A 25,280-nucleotide genomic window follows, 5' to 3' on the forward strand; every position below is an offset into this window, starting at 1 on the left:
TATGCATGAGTCTACCACCTGGGCCATGCTGTGACGCACCTCCCCAGTATTTTTTGTCTATTACATTGCTATCAGAGTAGCCCATTAAGTCTTTTCCACTTAATTTTTTCTTATTTACATTTTTACATGTGGACTATTTTTTAGTGTCGAGTCAGTGCGGGATCTGTATTATATTCAATACATTAATATATTTACTTCTAACACCATCAAAATTAGTTCTGTTTTTTTTTTTTTGTTTTTTTTTATAAAATCAATTAAGTTTTGATGAGGATTTGTTATATAATTATTTATTACTTTTTACCCATTGTTCTGCTATTTATTTTTTATTGTTATAAATGTATCTTGTTACTAGTTATAATATCTATCTTGTTATCAGTGTATAGTTTATCTTGCCATTACGAGGTCTGTTACAAAAATATCAATACTTAAATTTCCACAGGTTACGTATATTTGTTTTTTATGGCATGTTGGTACACATGTCTCTAATGTATGACAACAAGTACGGCCATTTTGAATGTTCGGTTAGTTGTTGACAGCTGATTTGCTTGCATGTTTCATGTCTTGTCTAGAAATTTTTGTCTATTCGAAAAAGTAGATCAAAGAATCTGTATCAAATTCTGTGTTAAAAAACCAAATTAAGTGCATGGACACATTCCGAATATTGACTGTAACTTATGGAGAAGCTACCTTGGACCGAAGCAACATTTATCTGTGGTATAAAACGTTCTCTTAGGGCCAAGAAGATGTGAACGACGCCCCAGCACATCAAGAATAGATGAAAACATTGCAGTCCAGTCAATGATGGTAAAAAAAGTGTAAACTGTGTATTTGTCCCATACAGCATCGATTTTCATCAGTTAAAAACTTGGATTTAGGTTCTAATCATCTAATCGTCATCTATTTCAAAGTCTACCCTGTGCCGGGGTTTGTGTTTTCCCTGGGGGTGGATTCCACCCCTTCTCGGGGGTTAGCAGTGTTTCACTATGCCACTATGTGTATTCATCACTATACTAATATACATGTTCTAATTTCTACAAAAATGTGATGTTGGTTTTTCCCCATAACTCGCTTAGTTTTTAAGCAATCAAAAGTCCTTAAAAAAAGAACTTCAAGAAGAAACGTTGGTAAAAGTGTATATATCTAATGGGAATTAATTTGAAAAAGACAAAATTGAGATTGATGAGTAAGTAGATAATTTTTAAGAGAAAAAAGCAAAAGTTACAATATTGTTTTGAACAGAACTTGTGTATTGTATTTGGTGTTGCCATTGAAAGGAAATTAATTAATTAATCAATTAAACTGAGGATAAATAATTTGATAACTATGGTTTAATAGATTATTTGAATGATAATTTGCGACCATAACAAACCTGTTAAGGAGAAAAATAACTTTTTTCGTTAAATGAGTTGTAAAGGATAATGAAAACAAATAAGTGTTTATATATTACACAATTTTTGTATGAAACATAATAAATTTAAATATTTAAAACTAACAATCATCAACAACATTCATTTAAGATTATTAAGTTGTTTTGTTGTTTGCATAAAATATTTAAATAACAGAAAATTTATTACTACTGTTTTTCAAATTATCTACCTTTGTTTAAGTGTACTTAACATTAGTATACTGTAAATTTTACAGTAGAGAAATTAGTAAAATAGTGCAGTACAACCATTGATACTTATTCTCTCCCCTCTCTTCACTGGTGAAACAACTTTGCTGGCTTCACTTACCACTCGCCTATGCCCAATCTTTCTTTGATCTGCCACAGACAAATGCACCAGATTTACAGACATCAAAGGTCTGGAGCAGAAACTGAAACAGTGTGAGATCATTGCTCCACGTTCAGAAACAAAGTGAAGAAGACCACTCAACTGTCCTGACATTGTGTTCTTGTGACATGGAAAGGTCACTTGAGCAAGGGTTTATAACACCAGTTGTATCTGCTTATCTATTTATCAGAAAGTGAGACTTCAGATTTTGACTTGTATTTTCTCTTAAATAAACTGAATCGGTTTATATTTTTTAATTTTGTATTTTTCTTAAATAAACTAAATGTGTAGATTTTTCACAATATACAACCATCCATTAAAAATAATATTCTTATTAACACTCACAGTGATAATAGTATTGGTCTTAATGATTATATCCTCTGCCCGGATGATATTGTTGCGAGTGTGACGATTATATAGCACTTTGAACAACAACGTTCCTTCACCAATTCATATCCAAATCCGATGTTCCATATAGTATCTTAATCATGAAATTCTTAAAGTTTTTTTTTTTATCCCCTATGAAAATAAAATATTTTAGTAGTTTATATATCAATTTTTTCAACTACTGTAGTTGTTTTCGATTATTGTCACAGCTGTACATTAATGGTGTCTTACTGTGTTATTGTTTTGAGCTGTGCACTATTTAGTTGCAATGGATAAAACTTTTGGTTCACATAAAATTTTTTACATTTTAGATGAAAAATATGATGTAGAAGATACTAGTTATATAAATGTGTTGGAATATGATTCGGATGTATCATTAAAGGAGTATTCTTCTGGGAGTATTGAGAAGTATACGATCCAAACTTGGCACACATTGTTTTTTACTGTATGTATAGATTATTTTTATGAATTGAGCCATACAGGTATATGTCTAATTTTTCTGAATGTACATAAAAAAGTGATCAAAACTGTTATTTCACACTTAACTATTATGTGTATAGTAAAGCAGTAGTCGTGAGAATTTGAAAATCTTTTTTGCAAAAGTTAACTTGAACATTCAACAGAATACAATGAATGATAAGATTTGGGTAATACACTTATACCATTATTTTCCACTTCCTTAGAATATACAAATTAAAATTATATATAACTCAGTGTATTATAATAAAATTTAGGCTGTTTAAAACATGTTTGTTGACACGCGCATTTAATCAAGCCTATCACATGGGTAAAAACCCCTAAAGGGTTAATTAAAAAAGTATTTTAATTAAGCTATTGCAATTTTTATTTTGTAAAGTTCCCCTTTCACCACTCTATAACTTATTAAAAGCTGTTTGTTACTAAACATTTTAATAATGTTACAACAAACATGAGGTTTTAAAGTAATATTATTGACATGAAAATAAAAAAAATATAAATATAATTCCTCTTTTTATTTCTAGGTATTTGATTTAGTGTAAAACCCAATAAAAGCTATGGCCTTAAAAAATTGTTTTTTATCTTACCATATTTTCTACTTTTAAAACATACTGTAAAGAATATTTTGTAATCTGAAGGTTGTAATATGACATTTTGCAGGTGTTGGGGCTGGGCAAGCAGTGGGAGGGAGGAGACATGAAGGGTACTGGGGGAGGACACAAGGTCTTGATGCTAAGGAAGGCCCTCAAACGTTATGCTTCAGACAGCAATAAAATCGTCATGTTTACTGACAGGTACTTTCTCAGATCTTGGACAACACCACACTTCATGTGTGGTAAAATTTATTTACATTTACCAAATAACACAAGTATTCATTCATACTTACAAGATTATAACATTTTTTTTGTCCATTTTTGGAACATAACTACTTATAAAATTTACAAAGCATTATAGACAACATTCAGGTCACTTTAAATAATTATGTATAAATCATGCATATGACATAAATCACATACTTTTAACCATGTGGCCAAATTTGGAAAATGTATCAAATACACAAATCAAATGAAATACTTTATTGCCATTTATCACATTTACATATTAAAATAGGCATTGTCAATAAAGTAAGAACCTTAAACTAATAAATATCTATATAATATAATACAATACATCATATTCATGTCATATTTATATGTTCATTTCTATCCAAAAACTCTTGAATTGAATAAAAAGGATTCTCTAATAACCAATCATACCAAAAACTATTTTAAATTTGTTCAATGGAATGGTTCTTGCTGAAAGAGGAAGTTTGTTGAAAAATTTAATTGTGAATTTATTTATACAGAATTTGCCGTTTACTAAGTCCGTGACCGGGAACATCAATTTTTTCTTTGTTACGAGTGTTATAATATTGTATATATTCTGCCTGGTAGTTAAATTATGTAAATTGGATTTTGTAAAAAGCAGTATGTAATATATTTACAGATTATAAATAGTAAGAATTCTCATGCTAGCAAACAGTGAACAGCAGTGTTCTCGTGAGCCAGCTCTGCTCATAGTCCTAATGACCTTTTTGTATAACAATGAAATTTCATTTGTGTGATGAGAGTGACTCCAGATCAGCAACTCCACACGCAATATGAGATTGAAATAAAACTGTAATATGTTATTCTTAGATAGCTAATTTCAAGAATTCTCTTGAGTTTCCAGATTACGTAGTTTACTCTCTTTAGCCTTTTATTAATGCTATGTATTATTCAGCTTACTGTCAACATTAAAACCTAACAAATCTACTGGCTCAAGCTTAAAAGAACCTTTTGGGTTTTTTTTTCTGTATTGCGAAGAAGTTTATTTGTTGAAAACCAATAAATGGTGAGATGTTTTGCATCTTCCATAATTGCATTGCCTCAAGATTCATTAGGTTATTAAGGATTACGTCATCAGCATTGGTTGTGTATTTAAAATTCATGGCAAGTCACTGATTGTAACAGTGAAAAAGAAGGATTGAGGTTGTCATACAGATAAGTGGACAACTTTTTTGCAACAACTTCTGCATATTTTAGGTAGAGATTTTTCAAAGAGTCGTAATAAAAGAATTTTTCTATCCTTTTGTTGAAAATTAGGAGACTCCCGTGACTACCTCCCTCTTTCTCTGAGTTGGTGCAGTCATTGATTGGCATATTATTGTCTTTGTTTTTAATTTGGAGGGGATCAAGGATTGTACTGAAATATTCAAAAGACTTAATGGCGTGTGCCTTGGAAGGATTCATCAGGAATACATTATGGTTGGTTTGCAAGAATTTTATGAATATCAGATCAAAATAAAAAGTTATCGTGTCATCCGGTATATAACTTTTTCAGCTACATTTAACAAGTTGTTGGATTTCATATACACACTCTTTAGGTATTCATTTTCATTTTTCAAGCACTTAATCTGTTCTGCAAAGTTTTCTACATTTCTTTCTTTTTTATTGTATTATCAGGTTCCATCATCTGGCTCTTAAAGAAGAAATGTCAACAATAGTTACAAGTGTTCAAACGATTACAATGATTAATAAATATTTAATCAATGAATAGACTATATATTATTGGTGGGCACAGTGAATAATGGTAATATTAAGCAATAGTGGCTGACCTTGCTACCAAAGGCTCAATCCTGCCAGCTGATAAAGCTGCTTTGACTGCTATCTTAGTATTTATTTACTCAAACAAGAAGTCTGCCAGTAATCTTAAGAGCCTGTCTGTTGACAGCTATCCAGATCATGAACAGCAGAGACAACACTTGTTTCCTTTACTTAGCTTGCTCTTTTGCTCAAAAGTTATAATATCCAAAAGATGTGATCAAAGCTCTTAACAATAAATTGTCTTCAAATATAAAAAAAATGTATGTTGTGGAAAATTTTGTTCTTAAACTGTATTTTTCTATTTATCTTGATATTTTACATATGGTGCAGACTATCTCATATATTAATGTGTGCAATATTATTGGATATATTTTCACAATTTCAAGTAAAAAAAGTTAATAAAATCTTTGTTCATATAATTGTTTATTGTTCTAAATAATCATACTTATCCTATAGTATAGTTATATTGTACTGTAAAGCCATTTTCCCCATTTTACACACAAAACAAAACTTTCAAACTGTAGCACTAAAAAGCCATGTTATGTCTTAAGAAGCAGATGACTAGACCCACATCAACATATCCAAGGTGATTCTTAGCTACCTATATGATCTAATGAATCCAAATCTGTATAACAAGAGTTAATGTGGGGGCTTAAAATAAGATTTATGATAATGTTTAAAATATTTAATATGTAAATTTTTATTTAATATCACTATCTTTGATGAACTGAAATAGAAATGGTGAGACAAGTTTAAGTTTCAAACAATTTAGCTTTATTCAGCTGATCGGTCTCTTTAATGTTACATTATGTTTATCTTCAAAGCTTGACCTTGACCTACCAATACTACTAACTTGAGTTTAGTATTGTTATCATAATTATGTATTTTTATCATTTTAGTTTATAAATTAACAGCCTCAATATATATATATATATATATATATATATATATATATATATATATATATATATATATATATATATATATATATATATATATATAATTATATATTAGGTTTCTATTAATTTAATATTTAATTCCATACGGATATACTGTAAAGTACATTCTACTTAGAGTATCATGGTTTATGCAGCTACGATGTGTTGGTGCTGGGACCACAATCCGATATTGTGAAGCAGTTCCGAGCACTAGACGCTCGCTTGGTGTTTGCAGCTGAGTCGAACTGTTGGCCTGACCGCAGCTTGGCGGATCAGTATCCAGTCACTGAATCCCGCTACAAGTATCTCAACTCTGGAGGTTAGTACATTTTAAGCTAGACTACAGAAAATAATTAGTTAAGTTTTAGCAAAGTAGTTAAATTTTACAAGAATTTCATTGAACTTCCGATGTATCAGAAGCTACGCAATTTGTACTTTGTACATTCTATTTCTATGATTGTGTATAATCGTGCACAACTATTTACAACAAATAGTTGATCAGTAAACAAACAAATAATAGCGATTGTGTGATGTGTCTTAAATTTTTATCGAAAATCGTAAATAAATAACCAAATTAATGAAATGTCATGGTTTTGTAACAAATATTTAATTTGAAGTATGTATGAAGGATTCTTTTAGAAATTGGACAATGTAAAATTTTATTTAACTAATAATAAGCATATTTTTCAATATAAATTTATATTTTGTGGAAGTCATTCCAAGTATTTCATCATACCATTATAACTATGTTATGTGTAGTATAACATTTATAAATATTTTTTTCAATTAGAAACCAAACAAAATTTGAATTGGATGTATACAGAAAACACTTAAATAGATTTTTGTCAAAAAATCTAACCACTCACTTCTACAAAAAGGGGTAAGTTTTATTTGATGATTTAAACACATTAGTACACAAGTACATGTACACCACTCTATACTGACAACTATAGCAAATAATTTAAGTACATAAAAGATATTGCTATTTCTAAATGTTGCACCACACAACTTATTGACAACATTATTACCACTTCAAGACAAGAAACGAGCATTCATTTGTACAATATACAACAATTTTTTAATCAACAAAAGCAATTCAGAAAGTAAAGAACGTTTTGGAATTTTTTAAACTAAGTACAAGTAAAACATTTTATTATATAATTGTGAAAGAGGGACTAAAATACTACTTTTCTACAGCCACTCACACAGCTATGAGTCAACTATAGTATAAAACCATGCATTTTAATGCTAGCATGCTTATTTTTATGGATCCTAGCTCACAAATGTACAAGAGTCGTTCTTTTCTCAACCTTTCCATCTCACGCCATGATAGCCAGACGCGTTGCAGGTCAGCGATGTGCGCAGTAGTCTATCACTTGTATTCCCCGCTACAAGTAGTCAGCTACTTGAACTCAGCAGTGAGAAATGTAGTGAGGAGTATGTGTGATCAACTACTGCTGACACACCGTAGACCTCCCACCTTTTTGGCCGTCATGGTGTGAGATCTGGGAAAAAATTAAATTGAAAAAAAAGCTCAGATATTTATTTGTGGAGTTGCCATTAGGACAAAATTATTTTAAAAAGCCTCGCACAAAATATATATTTATGTAGGAAACAATGTTGTTATTATTATTTACATTGCATTTCAAAATTTCAGTTGCTCCAAGAGTTCTTCATTCAGTGTTATATTAATTTATATGGTTCTGTTAGGTATAATTGGATATGCCAGTGAGCTGTACGAACTTCTGTCATCTCATGAACTAAAAGCTACTGACGACGATCAGCTCTACTACACAAAGCTTTTCCTTGACAAAAACATCAGAGAGAAGCATCATATAAAGCTAGATCACAAGGCAGCCATCTTCCAAAATCTGTATGGAGCCATAGGTACTGTACACGAGTCAAACATTTAATATAATGCACAGTTTTTAAGTATACAACTGTTTGTTGTTCATTTGATTATGTAGTTTTAAACAATCGTGACAAGTGCTGCACTTAGTTCATGAAGGAAACATGATTCTTCCGGACTTTTGCCATCGTTCAGTGATACAAAAAATCAGTAACACTACTTTTCGAAATCTGCAATCTGATCTCTTCTTCAGATGAATAACTAATAACACAGAATTTAATCTAGGTTAAAATAAACAAATCATAACAGAGCGTTCACAACCACCATGTTGTGTGCCAACTCCACTAACTGTAAATTTTTAAAACTGAACTACAGAATACAGGTCACAATAGGTCTGCATTTGCCAACCAACCACCTATGGCATGTTCTGGTATCAGTGAAAGATGGCAAATGTCCTGAGAAAATTCCATTCATTCACAATCCTTCAATTGTTAAAAACAAACTTCAAACTTAGTTCGTGTTTGGAGTAAAAGACTGCAAGGTATGTCTTAGCAATCTTATCTACCCGTATAGCAGATAATAAAAAATAACACAGTGTCTCGGACTCTTTGGCAGTCAGTTGTTTTTCAACCTCTGAAGCAGGTCAGCTCCAAGTATATGTAACCATACTTTGTATAGCCTGCAGCACTCTCGTTGTTTTCTTAGGCTATCTTTACAATTGAAGTTTCTTTAAAACCTCTTTTTGAGTAATCATTATGGCAACATAAACAGGTCCTCTTTTGTTCCGTGTCCAGTGTGGATTTCCAGCAAAACTTACTATCACTCGTTTCTGTGGGTGTATGAACAGACTCTCAAATTACATTATACTGTGAACCTGTGACTCAAGACATCTCTAACCAACCTTGTGGGACGTTCCAGTGACCTTCTTCTCCTATTCTTGTTCTTGTCAAGAGCAGGTGGTCCTCCTACATAAAACAAAGCATACTACTCATAGTTTACCCCTTCCATTCTCTTAAATTCTGCTAAGACTCCCACCTCCATCTTTTACTGTCTAACCTGATTTTCCATTATTCTGTTATTTCATTTTCATTGTAAATGTATGTAGTACCAAAATGCTGTTTGATATTATTGTTTGAAAGAAAGAAAGAAATACATTTATTTCCAGCCATAAGCAATACATTGAACAGCCATAGTAACTATGTATAGAAATGAGATCCTCGCATGGGTCGTAACCTGTGCGCGAGAACGAGTCCAATCAGTCCACATTCAGTAACTAAGTGATATATCAACAATTAGCAGCAATTTTACACATTCTCTGATTAAAGTGGAAATAACAGAAGCAATATATGTGGCCGCACAGACTGTGGCTCTAACTATAGCAAGGCACAAATATGTATTAAAAACTGTAAACCATATGGGGCATAAATCGTTTGACCTGCGTAACTCATTTCCAAATAGCAAACATCATTCCACGCACGATTGATTTCATAAACAGAAACAAACACAAGGTTTACCTAGTACCACCTAATTTGCGAATACACCCATCCTTTCTAGAGGTCACACACATGCCAACTCACACACACACACACGCGCGCGCGCGCACAACGAACACGCACACACGCACGCATACGCACACACACACACACACACACGCACACGCACGCACGCATACACACAGACAGACACACATACACAGACACAAGCGCAATCACATGCACGCAAAACAGGCACACACACACAAAACAGGCTGACACAGACAAACAGACACCCACACACAAAAACCGAGATACGTAAGTACCCCGGCATTTAAGTTGCCCTGTAAGTGGACTTAAAGAGATTATCTATCCCCTGTTCTACCTAATTCTATTAGCCAATTATTAACTATTTTCTTATATGAATATAACTGCATGGACCGGGGGTTTTCATTTGGTGGGGTAATTTTGAGAAAACAGTACTAGCTATATAATAAGTGTCTGTAAAATTTATGGATTTATTGATTCTTGGTGTTATAATACCCGAGTTAATCTGATTTCTTGTAACGTACGGGTGGTTGGTTTTTTTGAAAATATTTTCTTGATTTTTAAAAAATATATAAGATTATTGTTCTTGCATATAACTGAGTTATATTAAAAACCTTGAACTCATTAAATAATAATTCAGATGAGTAACTAGTTGGTTTTTTGTAATGCCGCTTTCATAATGGCTTTCTGTGAAGTATGTAATGGTAGAAGAATAGTTTTTATATGCTCCGCCCCAAGCAATGATACCAAATTGTAATAATGATTGTACATATGCGTGATAAACTGTTTTCATCAGAGCTGGTGTTAATATTTTATTAAGAACAGAAAATATATAAATAAACTTTCTCAATCTGTTCTTTAACAATTGCACATGAAGCTGTCCACTTAAGTCTACTATCAAATATTACACCGAGGTACTTGTAATCTGACACTCTTTCAACAGTTTCGCAGTCACAATCATTCTGGCCTGCACAAGTATGGAGTTTCAAGGTAAGGTTCACAGGATCTCCGTCAGCTCTCAATGATATTGCCATACACTTGGGTTTTATGTAAATTGACCGTGAGCTGATTTTGGTCAAACCATTGCTTGACAGTGCGCAGCCCCCGCTCCGCCGCTCCATATGCTTCCCCCCAGCTGGATCCCTCAAACAACAAGGCTGTGTCATCTGCATATAGAAAGATCTGCCATCTAAAAGGTTAATTTTACCAATATTGTTTATATAAATTAGAAACAAAAGTGGTCCTAATGTACACTACCTTGAATAACACCATATTCAACCTGTTTTGTTAAACTGTGATTACCTTAAAATTGAGACAACCTGATAACTCTCTCGCTTAGGTAAATTTTTAAACCATTCCAAAGTCGTACCTCTAACACCTATACAAACTAATTTTTTTACTAGTAACTACTCTATTGACTGTGTCAAAGGCTTTGGCTAGATCTATTGAATACTATTAATACTTTCTTATTACGCCCAACTGCATCATGAATTTTTTTTGTAAATGAAATAAGTTATCATTCAGGTTTTTTATCACTCCGAAAGCCAAATTGGTTTCCATACAGAAATCCATGATTCGTCACGTAATTTTGAAATTGTTTTTCTAACACACTTTTCTAAAATCTTGGCGAGGACACTTGCAAGAGTGATAGGCCTGAAACTAATGCACTGATTTTTTTGGACCTCCTTTATATATTGGGATGACTTTTCCACTTTTAAACGCGACCGGATAAATAACCTTGTCTAAAACTATTATTTTATTACGTGTGAAAGTGGAAATTTAAGAACTTGGATGTTTTCTTTTTATAGACCAAACTGGTAGGTCGTCCACCCAGGGGCGGACCCACCTCGCATGTCTTGTACTACTTTTACAATATCCTGCTCAGTGACAGGTTCCAGCTGAAATACAGAGTCCACCCTGTGCATGTCGTCGTCTACTACACACTCGGCCACAGGAGGGGACAGCGCTGGCCAGATCAGCTCCCACTCCTACATAATACTCATTAAAAGTATTCGCCACATTGATAATGTCTGAGTTCAAGATAATTATTCTTGTTCGATAAAAATTGTTCAATCGTAAAATGGTCTTTTTAGTCACAGTGCCTGTAATTTCTCCAATGTTTTTTCCACAGTAATTTGCTATTGTTTCCCGCTTTACAGATATTCCTCCTGTAGTATTGGCACTTTGCATTTTTAATTGTTTTATTTAAGATATTTCTATAGTTTTTGAAGTTTTTAAGTAGCACTGTATTAAATGGTTCTCTTTTGCAGCGTTGACTTAATTTATCTCTAAATCTAATCGATTTGATTAAAACTATTTGTGATCCCAAGGCTTAATTTTTCGTTCCCTAGCCGAGCAAAATTGAGACTTTTTTGATTTTTCCATTATGGTCTGAAGTATTTCGACAAGAACATTACAGCTTGAATTTACGTCAATCTAAACCCGTTACTAAGTTCCAATTCTGCTCAGAAATGCATCTACAGACCAAATCTTTATCAAATTTGTCAATGTTTGTTATTTATATTGCTTACAATAGGTACTTCTGTTCTAAGTTTTAGTAACGATAAGATAATGATCTGTCATACTTGATTTTAATTAGGCCCGATTCAATGCGATCTGTGTTCTTTATATCAACAAAAATGTGGTCGATACAACTAGATGAATTTGCCCGTAACTCTAGTTGGAAATATTTATACAACTAACCAAAACCGGCACCGTACAATACATCAAGATAACGTTGTGATAACAAGCTTTGATTTTCCTGCAAAATGCAGCAATTGACGTCACCAATTAGCCAGTGTATTCGGTCCCTGGGTCTATATGCTGCTATAAAATTCTAGGTCATTAATGAATAAATCGAGATCATTAATCTGAGGATGGGCTGCGATACACCGCGAGGAAACTGAGCCGCTCACCGCCAACCGACATATCCACTCTGATACTTGTGGCCCCATGCATACTTACCTCCTCATACTCCACCCACTCGAAAACATTTATTGACACACACAATTACGCCATCATTCTGGTTCCTCTTTCGTTTGTTCATAATCACATCATACCCATCCATACATCCAGCCATACTACAACTTTCATCTAACCAGGTTTCTGTTAAAACAATAATATCGAACTTATTACCGAGACTGTTTTAAGATACATAAGAGTTTGTCTATGTGTCTGTTAATAACTCCTAATATTTGCATGTAAAAATTGTTATACCACAGCTGTCTGAACCATCAACGTCTCTCGCCCAAAAAGTAAAATCCCCAATATCCTCATACACTACTGGACTTACTACTCTAAATTCATCAATCGCTTCATTCAAAAAGTCATTCATCCCGCACACTCCTTCCACCAAACCCGCACTACCCTACCCGCTCACTATATTTAATAATTTTTCTTCAACTATCTCTGACTACATTAATAGTCTTAATGATTATTACATTTAAGAATTATATGAATACACCCAGTCTTACATACATACATAACAAGTCCCATCATACAAACACGCACACACTCGTATTCATTATCATATAGAATCATACATGTACATAACTCCAACATACTTACTCTTAGTACGCCCTATTTAATTGGAATCAATTGCGTGAAGTACTTAATTTTAGAGTTACTGTACCATGTTATTTAGAAAAGGACAAATTTTATTACCAAATTAAGATTATAGGTATGTATTTAATTATGGTTAATATTTTCATATGTATGCATACAGCCATCCATAAACACACCACACTCAGTCTTACTTACATACATACCTACACACGTACATACATACATACATATACATGTACACAGATACATACAATACCAAGTCCCATCATACAAACACGCACACACCACACACACACATATTCATATCATATATAGTCACACTCGTACATAACTCCAACATACTTACACTTAGTAAGCCCTATTTAATTGGAATCAATTGTGTGAAATACTTGATTTTAGAACTACTGTAACATGTTATTTTAAGAAAAGGACATATTTACTACCAAATCTAGATTATTAGTTATGTGTTTAATTATGTTTAAATCATTAATATGTATGCACACAGCCATCCATAACACACCTCACACTCAGTCATACATACATAAATACATACATACATACCAAGACCATTATACAAACACGCACACACACACGTATTCGTTATCATATAGAATCATACACGTACATAACTCCCAAACATAACTTAACACTTAATACACCGTATTCAATTGGAATCAATTGCGTGAAATACCTGAATTTAGAACTACTTTAACATGTTATTTAAGAAAAGGACATATTTACTACCAAATCTAGATTATAGTTATGTGTTTAATTATGGTTAATTGTTAATTTTAATTTGGTATTAATTTGAAGTTCAGAGAAGTCTATGATTTACAAGTACTTTTATTACACATCTGTAACCCTCCCAATTACTCACATTGAATATACTGTGACTTCTTAACCATATACAGATTAATAAGTTAAGATTATTGTAGTTACAATAACTGAGTAAGACATATTATAATACAGAGATAAAGGATACAAAAAAAATATCTTCACAACATGGAAGAAGTTATCAACAAGAAACAAACAGTTTCGAGACCATAGTGAGAAAGAAAATATCCCTATTAATACATTATGTGTGTATACTCAATCAACTCATGAACATATTAAACCAATATTCAAGTACACACTAATTCATTAAAACCATTTATAGTCTCCTGATTTGATTATTACCAACAAAATTATTCCAGATGTTCCAAAAGTAAGATAACTAAATAAAATACTCTTCTCCATACTGCAATGACATTTGATACATTGATTTACATTACATTAATCCAAACAAAATATAGATAAAATAAAACTTTTAATTCAAAACTAAAACCACTTACCTACTCACCTGGGTAAAATAAAAATGAACTTTTAATGTACTACAATGAAATAAAGTTCAACACTTCAAGAAATTATACAGTACAGACTTTAATATAATGTATACAGAAACTAGTCCTGTATGTCATATACATAATTTAAATACTTAACTAAAAACTCCCAAAGAACGATTAGAGATAATTTATAACAGAAATACAATGTATAACCAGTTCTAGCAAAGCAGCGTTAATTAAATTCAAAGTATATGTATTAAATTGATAAATAAAAACAATCTTAAAGTTAAAATTAGTTGGATTGCTAACATTTTGCCACAGCTAATACAATTTGGTTTACATACAGATTGTGGTGATTACATATTTTTTTTTTTTTTAACCTTTCCATTGATTAATTACCAAGACCATCTAATAAAGTATTCACCATATACAGTAGGTGCAATAGGACTAAAATATTCAGGTTCAATTTAATTAATTCATCTTACATGTAAAAGACCGTAAAGATTCAACTTAAAATGGTTATTTATAATTGAAATTTAAGAAATTAAAACGTAAATAGTTAATAAATCAAGGGAAGACTATCTAATTGATTACAAATGAACTTTAACAAATATTTTGTTTATAACAATTGGTAGGACTAACGGATTATTTAATTGCTACATTAAACTCACAAAACTCACTCCGGTGAACCAGCTGGTGTAGTTTCGCACCTTATCCCTTGAGTTGGCCGTGTGTTCTGTGATGGTGATGGTGATGCTGCCGCTCTCTCGATGTCTTCAAACGATGAGACCCTCTCGGCTTTAGAATCAGCCGTCCTCCTCACCATGATCCTTCCCTCTCTGGACCAAGCGTAAGCCAGCTTCCCAAATTTAACGAACGCCTTGGCGCGCCCCCAGGATGGACTTGTTGTGTGCGGTCAGATGCTCACTGATGAACACCGGCGCTCGTTGAAGTGAAGGTGCTAAATCTGTAGTCTCAATGCGATTTTTCCTTGCGGCAATCAGCCATTCGCCACGAATAGATCGGGAGATAAAACTGGACCCACGATGCTGGGGTGAAATCTTCTGTCTCTGGGAGCCGGAAGCCTGTGAGCGATGGAGATTCCTCCCCTGTTGAACACAACTCCGATCGCCTTCGCAATCGACTCGACTACGGCATAAAATGTCCTCCCCCTTTGTTACCGGCACACCCCTAAATTTCAATATTGTTCAATCTTGATCTCTGTTGCAGTTCGTCGATCTCCGTTTTAAGCTGAGAAACATTTCTCAGCCAAGCGTTGGTTTTTCTTTTTTCAGCAAACCGCAGTCTTCTTTAAGCGTCAAATTATCTTTCTCAACGGTGGAGAAGTTTAAGCTTGACTTCCTCTAACGAATCGCGGACAGACGTCATAGTCTTTTCCAAAGAAGCGAAACTTGCACTGTTGGACTTCCTGGAATCTGACATCTCCTGTTTAATGTTTTTTTAACAAGTCCATAATTATAGGATCGTCACTGTTCGTAGAGGAAGCACCGTCAACGTCACACTCGTCACAGCGCCACGTAGTTAGCGCCTTCGCGGACATCTTCGAAAGTTTAGCGACGGTTCGGATCCGACAACAAGTAGCATGAAACTCCACACTGCATAACGAACACTTGGCTACCTCCTTGGCGTTAGAGGTATTTAGCTGACACTTACCACAAACCATGGTCACACACTTGTGATAAATTTTCAAAATAAAAATAATATCAATAGCTAAATAAAAAAACCGAAAGTTATTTTTTAAATCAGCATAGATACGAATAAACTTAACAATCAAAGCAGCAAACTTGCCGACAGGACTGAGCGGGGCAGGCGCAGGCGGACCGGCAAACTAAGAGCGGCTTATCGGAACGACCTTTCGCATCGGCAGACTGATAGCGACTGATTAATGATAGTCACTTTAGCAGCCAAACCCAGACCTATTTCAGCAACCAAAAAACATAGTAACAAGTGCATACTGTAATGAATTTGCCATCATTATGAACATTAATTCATCAGCATAATTACATACAAATGTTAAAATAAATTAATTGCTAACATTATTTAGTGGAATAAAATAAACAAATGAACAATATTAAAAATCTAACCCCTAGTGAGACCCAGATAAATTCCATCAAATCAGGGAGGTTAGGGCCTTTCTGCTGCGGACTCGGCGGGAGTGACGGTTGGTGGTTCTTGTGGTCACACTTGGGGTAACTGTTTGTAAGTTGCGTGGATGGGGAATGAATGCTGTTAGGATAGGGTAGTTTTATTAGTTGCCTGTTGCATTAAAGAGATTTATGTTAGAGTTTAATCGAAATGGTTTATTTTAATTATAATTGGTATATATATAACATTATTATGTTAAATCCAATATGTAATTACAATGTTGTAATAGTTATGATTATATTTTAATTTGTTTGGAGGTTAAGTGGTAGAGAGGACTTTTAAGTCCTAACTTCGCCTCTGTAAATAAAGTCATTTTTCATTTCATTTTTTTTTTTTTACAACAATCGAAAAGTGTGAAGATTGATCATCTAGTCCGCTGTTATTTAGGACTTACAAATGTGCTGTTTTATAGAAAATATTGTTGTAAAATCCATGTTTTGTAAAAATATTTGTTTTAAGTGTTTTTTTTTTTCAGGTAAAGTAATTATAATAACTTAATTATTACATTTAAAACACACAAAACTAATACTTAAAATTAACTTAACTGTAATTAAGTTAATAGTAGCCAATACAAGCTCCATTTTCAACATAATAATAATAAGTTTTGCATAAAGCTGTAACAACAGGTTAGTGTGAACTAATAATAATATAAACTCAACAATGTAATAAATAATAACTGACTTTTCAGTATTACATCACTTTTACTATTAATATGGTAATTGTACATGCCTATCTATGTAAATGTTCAAAAATGATTGTCATCCCTTGTATAAATTAAGAGTGTGTTGTAGATATTACTTTCAAAAATATAAACATACCTATTCAAAAAGTACCTTTTTAACCATACATTTTTTCTTTAAAAAAATGTGGATTATTTTATGTTAAGGTTGGTCTGAAAAGTTTTCTGACCTCAACGTAAACATGGCAGCACCTGTAAATAAAAGCTAGTGAATTTCGTTGTATGTTCAGTTACTCACAAAAGTTTCAGCCATTTTGGACACGCAGTTTTTATGTAACAGTCATTTAAGTGAGTTGATGTTATTTTTTTTTGTGAAAATGCACAAAATCAAGTATCGAGCTGTCATTAAATATATGCCTTTGCAAATCAAAAATTAGTTGGATTCTGTGTATGGGGACTCTGTATCATCATTTACCACAGTGAAATTTTGGGCTGCTGAATTTAAAACGTGGCTGTAAGAGCTTGGGAGACGATAAACATTTGGGACATCCAAAAACTGCAACTACCAACGAAAACATCACCAAACTTCACCAAATGATGCTAGATGACCGCCGAGAGAAGTAGGAGAGGTTATGAACATGTCAAAAAAACATGTTTGTCTCATATTAAATCAACATTTAGGCATGGGAAAGCTGCCCGCGCGTTGGGTGCAGCGTTTGCTCACATTAACCAAGAACGTGTTCTAATGAACATTTCCAATGCTCTTTTGGCGCATTTAAGGTGAAATAAATCCGAGTTTTGCAACCGATTAATTACTGTAGATGAATCTTGGATACACCTTTTGCCATCTGTCCATAACAAAAATACAGTCTAAACATTGGACTGCAAAGGGAGAACCGGGCTCCAAAAAAAGTAAAAATTGTTTTTCGGTTGGTCAAGTGATAGCAACTGTTTTTTGGTATAGTCATGGAGTTATTTTAATTGATTATCTTTAAAAAGTAAAAGCCATTACAGGAGCATACTATGCATCATTACTTGACAAGTTGAAGGCAGAACTTGCGGGAAAACTGCAGCATTTGCAAAAAAAGAAAATCCTGTTTCATCCAGCTAACACACCGTTTCACACCTGACCGGCTGCCACATTGAAAATTCACGAATTATGGTTTGAACTGCTTGACGATCCGCCTTACTCACCAGATCTAGCCGCAAACGACTTCTTTTTGTTCCCTCATCAAAAAATTGTGCTCTGAGGACAAAGATTTTTCATTAAAGAGGCAATCACCTTTGTAAATAATTATTTTACAAATAAGAATGCCAAGTAACATTTGGACAGGCTACAGAGATGGGAACATCACTAGGAAAAATGTGTAGAGTTACAAGGAGACTTCATTGGAAAAATCTTTTAATTTGGAAAAAAATGTCTTTTATATTTATTTGTTAGGTTGGAAACTTTTCAGACCACCCTCGTATGTGTCAATAGACAGTACAATTTTATAGCATTTGCAAGTAATTCAGCTGAAACAATTGGTTTAGGCTGTTATAATTCTGTGTACAAAATAGAAAGATGAAAAAGTTTACTTTCCTACGTTGATGTTGCCTCAGGAGTGTTCACTTTTGGCTGTTTTGTACCTGTTAGTAGACAGTACACTGGATACCGTAAAGTACAATGTTGTCACAAACATGTGGATATCCAAATATATATCTCCAGGAGCAGCCCATCAGTAACTGCAAATTTCTAGATGTTAAAGAAAGGAAATAATTTTATCAATACATCAATTTTAGTGCGGAAGATGATTGTTGGAGTAAGTGGGTCTCACTTAGTGTTTAAGAGTTTTTGCAAGGGTAAATGTGAGAGTACATTCTCGCCTGCCCACTGAGAGTGGTAGAGGTTGGAAACAGAGAAGTCTCGCCTTTTTCAAAGGTGTCTTGACTCAGATAGTACTATCTATACCACTATACTATGTGTGGCCTTAATTCCCCATCCTTACTCAACTAGAATTTCCTGTCACACTGGAAGGAACTAAATACATTTTAACTGTCAACTGAAATGTGTTTACTATGATAAAGCACTGAAAGAGCCTTCTGTTAAAAGATTATGTATAATGCTGTATAAACAAGTTAGAACACGCATAATGAAGATGGTCAAACAAATGACCATTAACAATACTATTCCAACCAAGGTCTAAAAGACTTTCATCTGTTAACAAAAATTGTTACAAAAAGGGTTTCTGATGAGGGAACAAATCACATAAAGTGATGAAGCTCTGAAAACACAAATTTTCCTCTAGGTTTCTTAGTATTGTAGATAAGTGTGCTACCAGATTTAATAGTTTTTTTCTCTTTACAATAAATGTCCTAATCTAGATTGGTGTTATTAACATTCTAGTTTCAATTCGTATGGAAGTTGCATCGACATGTGCATCAAACGTCAATGGAGATTATTCTTAACTAGTGTAATGACTCATTTCATACACCCATCTCACATTCATTTCAATACTTAATTTAATTTAGAGAAATTTATTAGTAATAATAATTAAATAATTAAGGAATAATTATTTATAAATTGTCTCAAATTGTAATACAAAGAATAATAAAATACAAAATTAAATATATCAAAATTCACCTTATTACATAGAAAACTCAAAAGTTATAAAGTAAACTAAAGTCAGTGATACAGTGTGCAGGGATGATTGTTGAGTGAAGAGAGCAGAGTTTTAAAAGTTGAGAGGAGAGACGGATATAGAAGAAGTGAAGCAAGATTATTATTTTAAAGAAAGAAAACTGGTTACATTTTATTCAGCAAGTATTTGGTTCAAAAGAAAGATTAATTTATTTAAATTCATATTATCACTGAAGTACAGAGAAGCAGAAGACAGACAATTGGGTGAGAAAATTCCTTTTAAATTTATAACAGTGATCCATTGGAAGAACATAAAAACCCAGGAACATTCAATTTGGCTAACAATTCAAAATTAATATAATTAAAATTTAACAAAATTATTTTTCAAATTACAATATATTTTTTATTAAAAATCAATACCTAATATTTCTATTTCATTAAGCCAGCACGACCACCCTGCCCTAAAATTTGAGAACTGTATTTAAAAAACTTTACCATTAATGTATCCTCCATCTTGTTTCAAAATTCAAACCTGAATGTCAATTTATCATCATTAAAGTTCACATTTGTATCATACTGAGTTATTTATTATTTCTAGCTATAATCATCAGAATACAAATTAAGTTTAACCATTTATTTAAAGTGTATAGTAGTAGTATATTACAAAATTGGGCGTCCAACGTAGTGGCTTAATGAAATATTAATAATCTTTGATTTGAGACAATTTTCTAGATCGTACGAATAGCCTAGATATAAGTACTGTACATAGTTAGTTGTCATTTATTCGTATCGTCTGTCAATAGGCTATAGGATTAGGTTATTTTAATAACTAACCGTATTAAACATTTAATTAACAAGACATTAGTCCTGTAATATTATTCCTATCTTTTATCGCAATTAATGTCCCGTGATTTTAATTTAAGATACCCTAAAACGGTACCCATTTTTTTTTTCATCATTTATCATCCTTAAAGTTCACATTTGTATCATACTGAGTTATTTATTATTTTAGCTATAATCATCAGAATACAAATTAAGTTTAACCATTTATTTAAAGTGTATAGTAGTAGTATATTACACTACATATTCAAGAAGCAAATATTCATTAATTCAAATACTACTACATATTTCACAATTACTGGATTTTTATATTGTAGCTACCACTTTTGAAATATAACTAAAATTGAAAGGAACTAAACTTTTCAGGCTAAAACAACATCAACTAACAATTAAACACGCATTTGCTGTGGTTTGGGATTTTGGGGGAGTTTAGCAAATGTTTCTTACTTCGTAAGAAGTATATTGTCGTAATCTTTATGAAAATTTTATAAACTAGCTATTAATTATTGTTGCTACTAATATTCAAGTATGTTGTAAATTTTGATTCATTGAAACATTCACAAATCTGTAAAATGTGGATGTAGGTGATTTGAAGTTGTGTACTTTTTGGTCTGGAGAGGTGGATTTTCTATATTCTTACCTATGAATGATACAACAGGTATTCCTGCTTTGTGTTGCAGATGATGTGGACATTGTGCAAGGAACTCTGCTGAATGTAGTGTATGGCACAAAGCCTCTGGTGTTTCATGGCAGTGGCATCTCTAAACTCTTACCTATGAATAATACAATAGGTATTCCTGCTTTGTGTTGCAGATGATGTGGACATTGTGCAAGGAACTCTGCTGAATGTGTTGTATGGCATAAAGCCTCTGGTATTTCATGGCAGTGGCATCTCTAAACTCTTACCTATGAATGATACAACAGATATTCCTGCTTTGTGTTGCAGATGATGTGGACATTGTGCAAGGAACTCTGTTGAATGTAGTATATGGCACAAAAGCCTCTGGTATTTCATGGCAATGGCATCTCTAAACTGGAACTCAACACATTGGCCAATTATCTGGCCGAATACTGGACAGCCGCGGAAGGTTGCATTGGCTGCAAAGAAAACAATATTGAGATACAGAAAGTAAGTAAAGATAATGTTAAAAGTTTTGTAGCGATTTGTATATTTAACTGGTTCCTTTATGGTATATTTTTTCAACTTATCGCTTCCCTTTCCACCTCTAGAAAATTTTATTCTAGATTAATTTAGCAAACTCAGAAGTTAAGGCACTGAATAGGTCATTAATTTATAGTGTTCACTTTGATGTCATAGATTTCTGAAGCAGATTACCCAACCGTTGTGATTGCTGTTCATGTGGCTGTGCCAACACCATTCATCAGAGAAGCATTTGATAAGCTCCTCCAACTTGATTACCCTAAGAACAAAATATACTTCTTCATTGCTAACTCTGTAAGTATGTCCTTCTTAATGTCAGATTTTGAAATTTATTTTGAACTTGTTTTAAAAATAGTTGGGCAACACCGACAAGGATTGTGCAGTAACTTATGGTCCAAAAAACACAGGATATCACAGTGTATAAGCAGTGTTCTTGATGCAATTAAAAAAGCAGGTAAACATAAAATAACTTAGAATTGGATTAAAATATAGCTCAACCTTCATAATCGTTTTCCATTGACAACCTATTTTTTTATGAGAACTGCTTCTCTAACACATAATATGATATGTACGTGATTGTACTATTGTTTATATATGCAATCTTGAGTACAAGTTTGTCCAAAAAGTATCTGACCTCTCTTTGCTGACAAGTCTTGGTGATGGACCCTTCTGAGACCACCTCCAGACAATCTCTTTCTTTTCCAAATAGTTGAACTTCAAAAGTATGATTTTATCAACAAAAATTCATTGGTGGTGTTTTGGAATTTATAAAACAGTTTCTTTGGCTGTGTTTGGCCAAATAATAACTGAATTAGTGGTAGCATGTGATGATGTCGACTGTAAATGTTACTTTACTCTTTTGGTACATTACAACAAGCATTCCTTAATTCTTGACGTACTTTCAATTTTTGTCTTTTTTATGAAATAACTTTTAAAACTAGTAATTTTTTTTAAAGAATTGTTGGATTAGTGATATTATCAGTACTACTTTTGTTGAATGACTATAATAAATATATTATTATTATTATTATTATTATAGCTTTTTTACTGAGTTTTACTAAAATGTGTTATGTTATTGAGTTCAGTTGGTATTATGGACCAGTCAGATGGTGTACTGTGCTGTAATGGAAGATGGATAAACATGTTGCAGGTGGTGCACCATAACAAAGATGTTGAACAACTTAGAAGACAATATCAATGCATTTGAACAATACCTCGGAATCAAGATGATCAAAGCAGAAGATGAAATTAAGGAAGCAGATGCCAGAATGTTTGCTGTGTAAGTTAACATAGCCATCTTAAAGGTCAAGTTAAAATTTCAAAGTAAGTTTCTTTAATATGCAAAAGTATGACTAAGGAGTTACCTCTAACACTGAAAATAAGGACCAAAAACTTCAAGATTACTGTTTAAACCACCTTTATGACAAGGGAGATTGGGTTGCCTGCAAGGACAGGATTACTCGGTTCATCATTTATCAGAGGAAATTTCAAGATTTGTATTTGACTGTCTAAACTATCTTAATAATGTACACTGTATTTTACAGTCAATTCAAATAAATTTTGGTTAAATTAGGTAATAAGTGGTGGATACCAATTGAGTTGTAAGTTATTAAAATACTCGTGTTTAATCAGCAGAAGCGGCTTTACTTTACAATTTCCTGAACTATTGCTAGATTGAACAGTCTGCTAGTTTTATAGATCGACAGAATACGTAATGTAGAGTAAATACTTAATTGGTTTTTTTTAGGGACTATTGCATGACAAAGGAGTGTGACTACCTGCTGTCAGTAGACAGTTTTGCTCACCTGGACAATCCCAACACTCTCAAGGCTCTTATCAAGCTCAACAGGTTAGCCCTCTCAGATTTTAATATTACTTTGATACCTTTACCTCTAGATGTGCTAATAATTATCATATTGTTGTCTGTTAAGTGTTTTTCATGTTAAATGTCAATCCAAATCATATAATAAATCATACTGTTTGTAAGTGCTGTAGATAGGTAGAGATTCTATCAGTTCTATCCACGTACACTTCTCAAAATAAATTAAAATAAACTAAAAATACTCCAGTAGGGATGACTTAGCTTTATTATAAGTGCCAATAGAATCTAAACATGGTTCAATAAAGGACTACTACTCATCAAATGTAATATTTTCACTCACTCCACATAGTGGAAATTTGTAATTTACATGCAATTTCTTCTCTTAAGTGTAAAAATGTTGGGCGTGTTGTAGAAAAATGTAAAAAACTAATGTGTGTGTACAGTAACAAATCAAAAGTATCTTTTTAATATTATGCTAATTACAGTTATACAGTGTCATCGAAAAATAATGCCTAGATTTAATAAAAATTATAACATCAAAACCTTTTCATGTTTAAATGAGTAATTCTTTCACTGGACGATAACTGGTGAACGCAAGTTTTGTTTTTAGTTTCGTCTGATTGTGTTTCCCTGTCTTTGTGATGCGCAGACAAGCTGCGCAATCGTCAAGGTCAGCCAGCCACAGACGCGCCGCCGCCGCTATGGGGATCGCAACAGCCAAACGAAATCCACGAGTATGTGCGTGATTCTCCCAAACTCAATGTGCGGTGCGCGTTATTTCATGACAAAGTTATTGGACCTTTCTTTTTTGTAGAAAAAACCATTACAGGCCTAGTTTACCTGAACATGCTTGAACTGTTTGTGTTCCCCCAATCAGACGATATCGAACAACAGACTGGACAGCGAATCATTTTTAGCAGCAAGATGGGGGCTCCACCTCACTACCATCGCGAGGTACGCGCTGCCACTAAACGCACGCTTCCCAAACGGTTGGATTGGTAGAGCAGCCCCTATTTCATGGCCTCCTAGAAGTTCTGATCTTACCCCTTTGGATTTCTTTTTCTGGGGGTACATAAAAAATATAGTTTACACAGAAAAGATTCGGGATTTGGACCATCTTCGGGAGCGAATTTCTTCCGCAATCTTAACTGTTACACCAGATACGATTGGACGCACGTGGCAGGAATTTGACTACAGACTTGATATCTGCAGGGCAACGAACGGTGCTCACATTGAAACATACTAAGGTATGAAAAAAAAAATTATTTCTTTCCGCACATTTTTAAGACTACAACCTTTAAATTACCTTTAATCAGTTTTTTTATGACAGTTATTTAAAATCTAGGCATTATTTTTCGATGACCCTGTATAATAATGCTAATATAGTTATAAATATTTTACTTTGTAACACTTAATAATTTTCTCATTTTGGGAATAGGATATAAACAAACCGAGATACCAATAAACAAGTCCCTGTAACAGTTGATACATCATTCTATTCAGAAATTATATAACCACTAAATAATACATTATAAGTA

General features: G+C 33.0%; 2 protein-coding genes across 2 annotated transcripts; both read left to right on the plus strand.

The window, feature by feature from the left end:
* Window positions 1-464: 464 nt before the first annotated feature.
* Window positions 465-21,590, plus strand: LOC124373881 (multifunctional procollagen lysine hydroxylase and glycosyltransferase LH3-like). Its single transcript, XM_046832200.1, has 5 exons — window positions 465-521; window positions 3,297-3,430; window positions 6,354-6,517; window positions 7,909-8,085; window positions 21,439-21,590. Exons 1-5 carry the CDS (start codon window positions 465-467, stop codon window positions 21,573-21,575), a joined length of 669 nt encoding a protein of 222 aa, XP_046688156.1. The 3' UTR covers window positions 21,576-21,590.
* A 1,522-nt stretch (window positions 21,591-23,112) lies between these two features.
* Window positions 23,113-23,881, plus strand: LOC124373880 (procollagen-lysine,2-oxoglutarate 5-dioxygenase 2-like). The gene is made up of 2 exons (XM_046832199.1): window positions 23,113-23,199; window positions 23,668-23,881. Exons 1-2 carry the CDS (start codon window positions 23,147-23,149, stop codon window positions 23,864-23,866), a joined length of 252 nt encoding a protein of 83 aa, XP_046688155.1. The 5' UTR covers window positions 23,113-23,146; the 3' UTR covers window positions 23,867-23,881.
* The last annotated feature ends 1,399 nt before the right edge of the window (window positions 23,882-25,280 follow it).

The sequence above is a fragment of the Homalodisca vitripennis genome, unplaced genomic scaffold (assembly GCF_021130785.1).
Source record: "Homalodisca vitripennis isolate AUS2020 unplaced genomic scaffold, UT_GWSS_2.1 ScUCBcl_6607;HRSCAF=13900, whole genome shotgun sequence".
Classification (NCBI taxonomy): Eukaryota; Metazoa; Arthropoda; class Insecta; order Hemiptera; family Cicadellidae; genus Homalodisca; species Homalodisca vitripennis.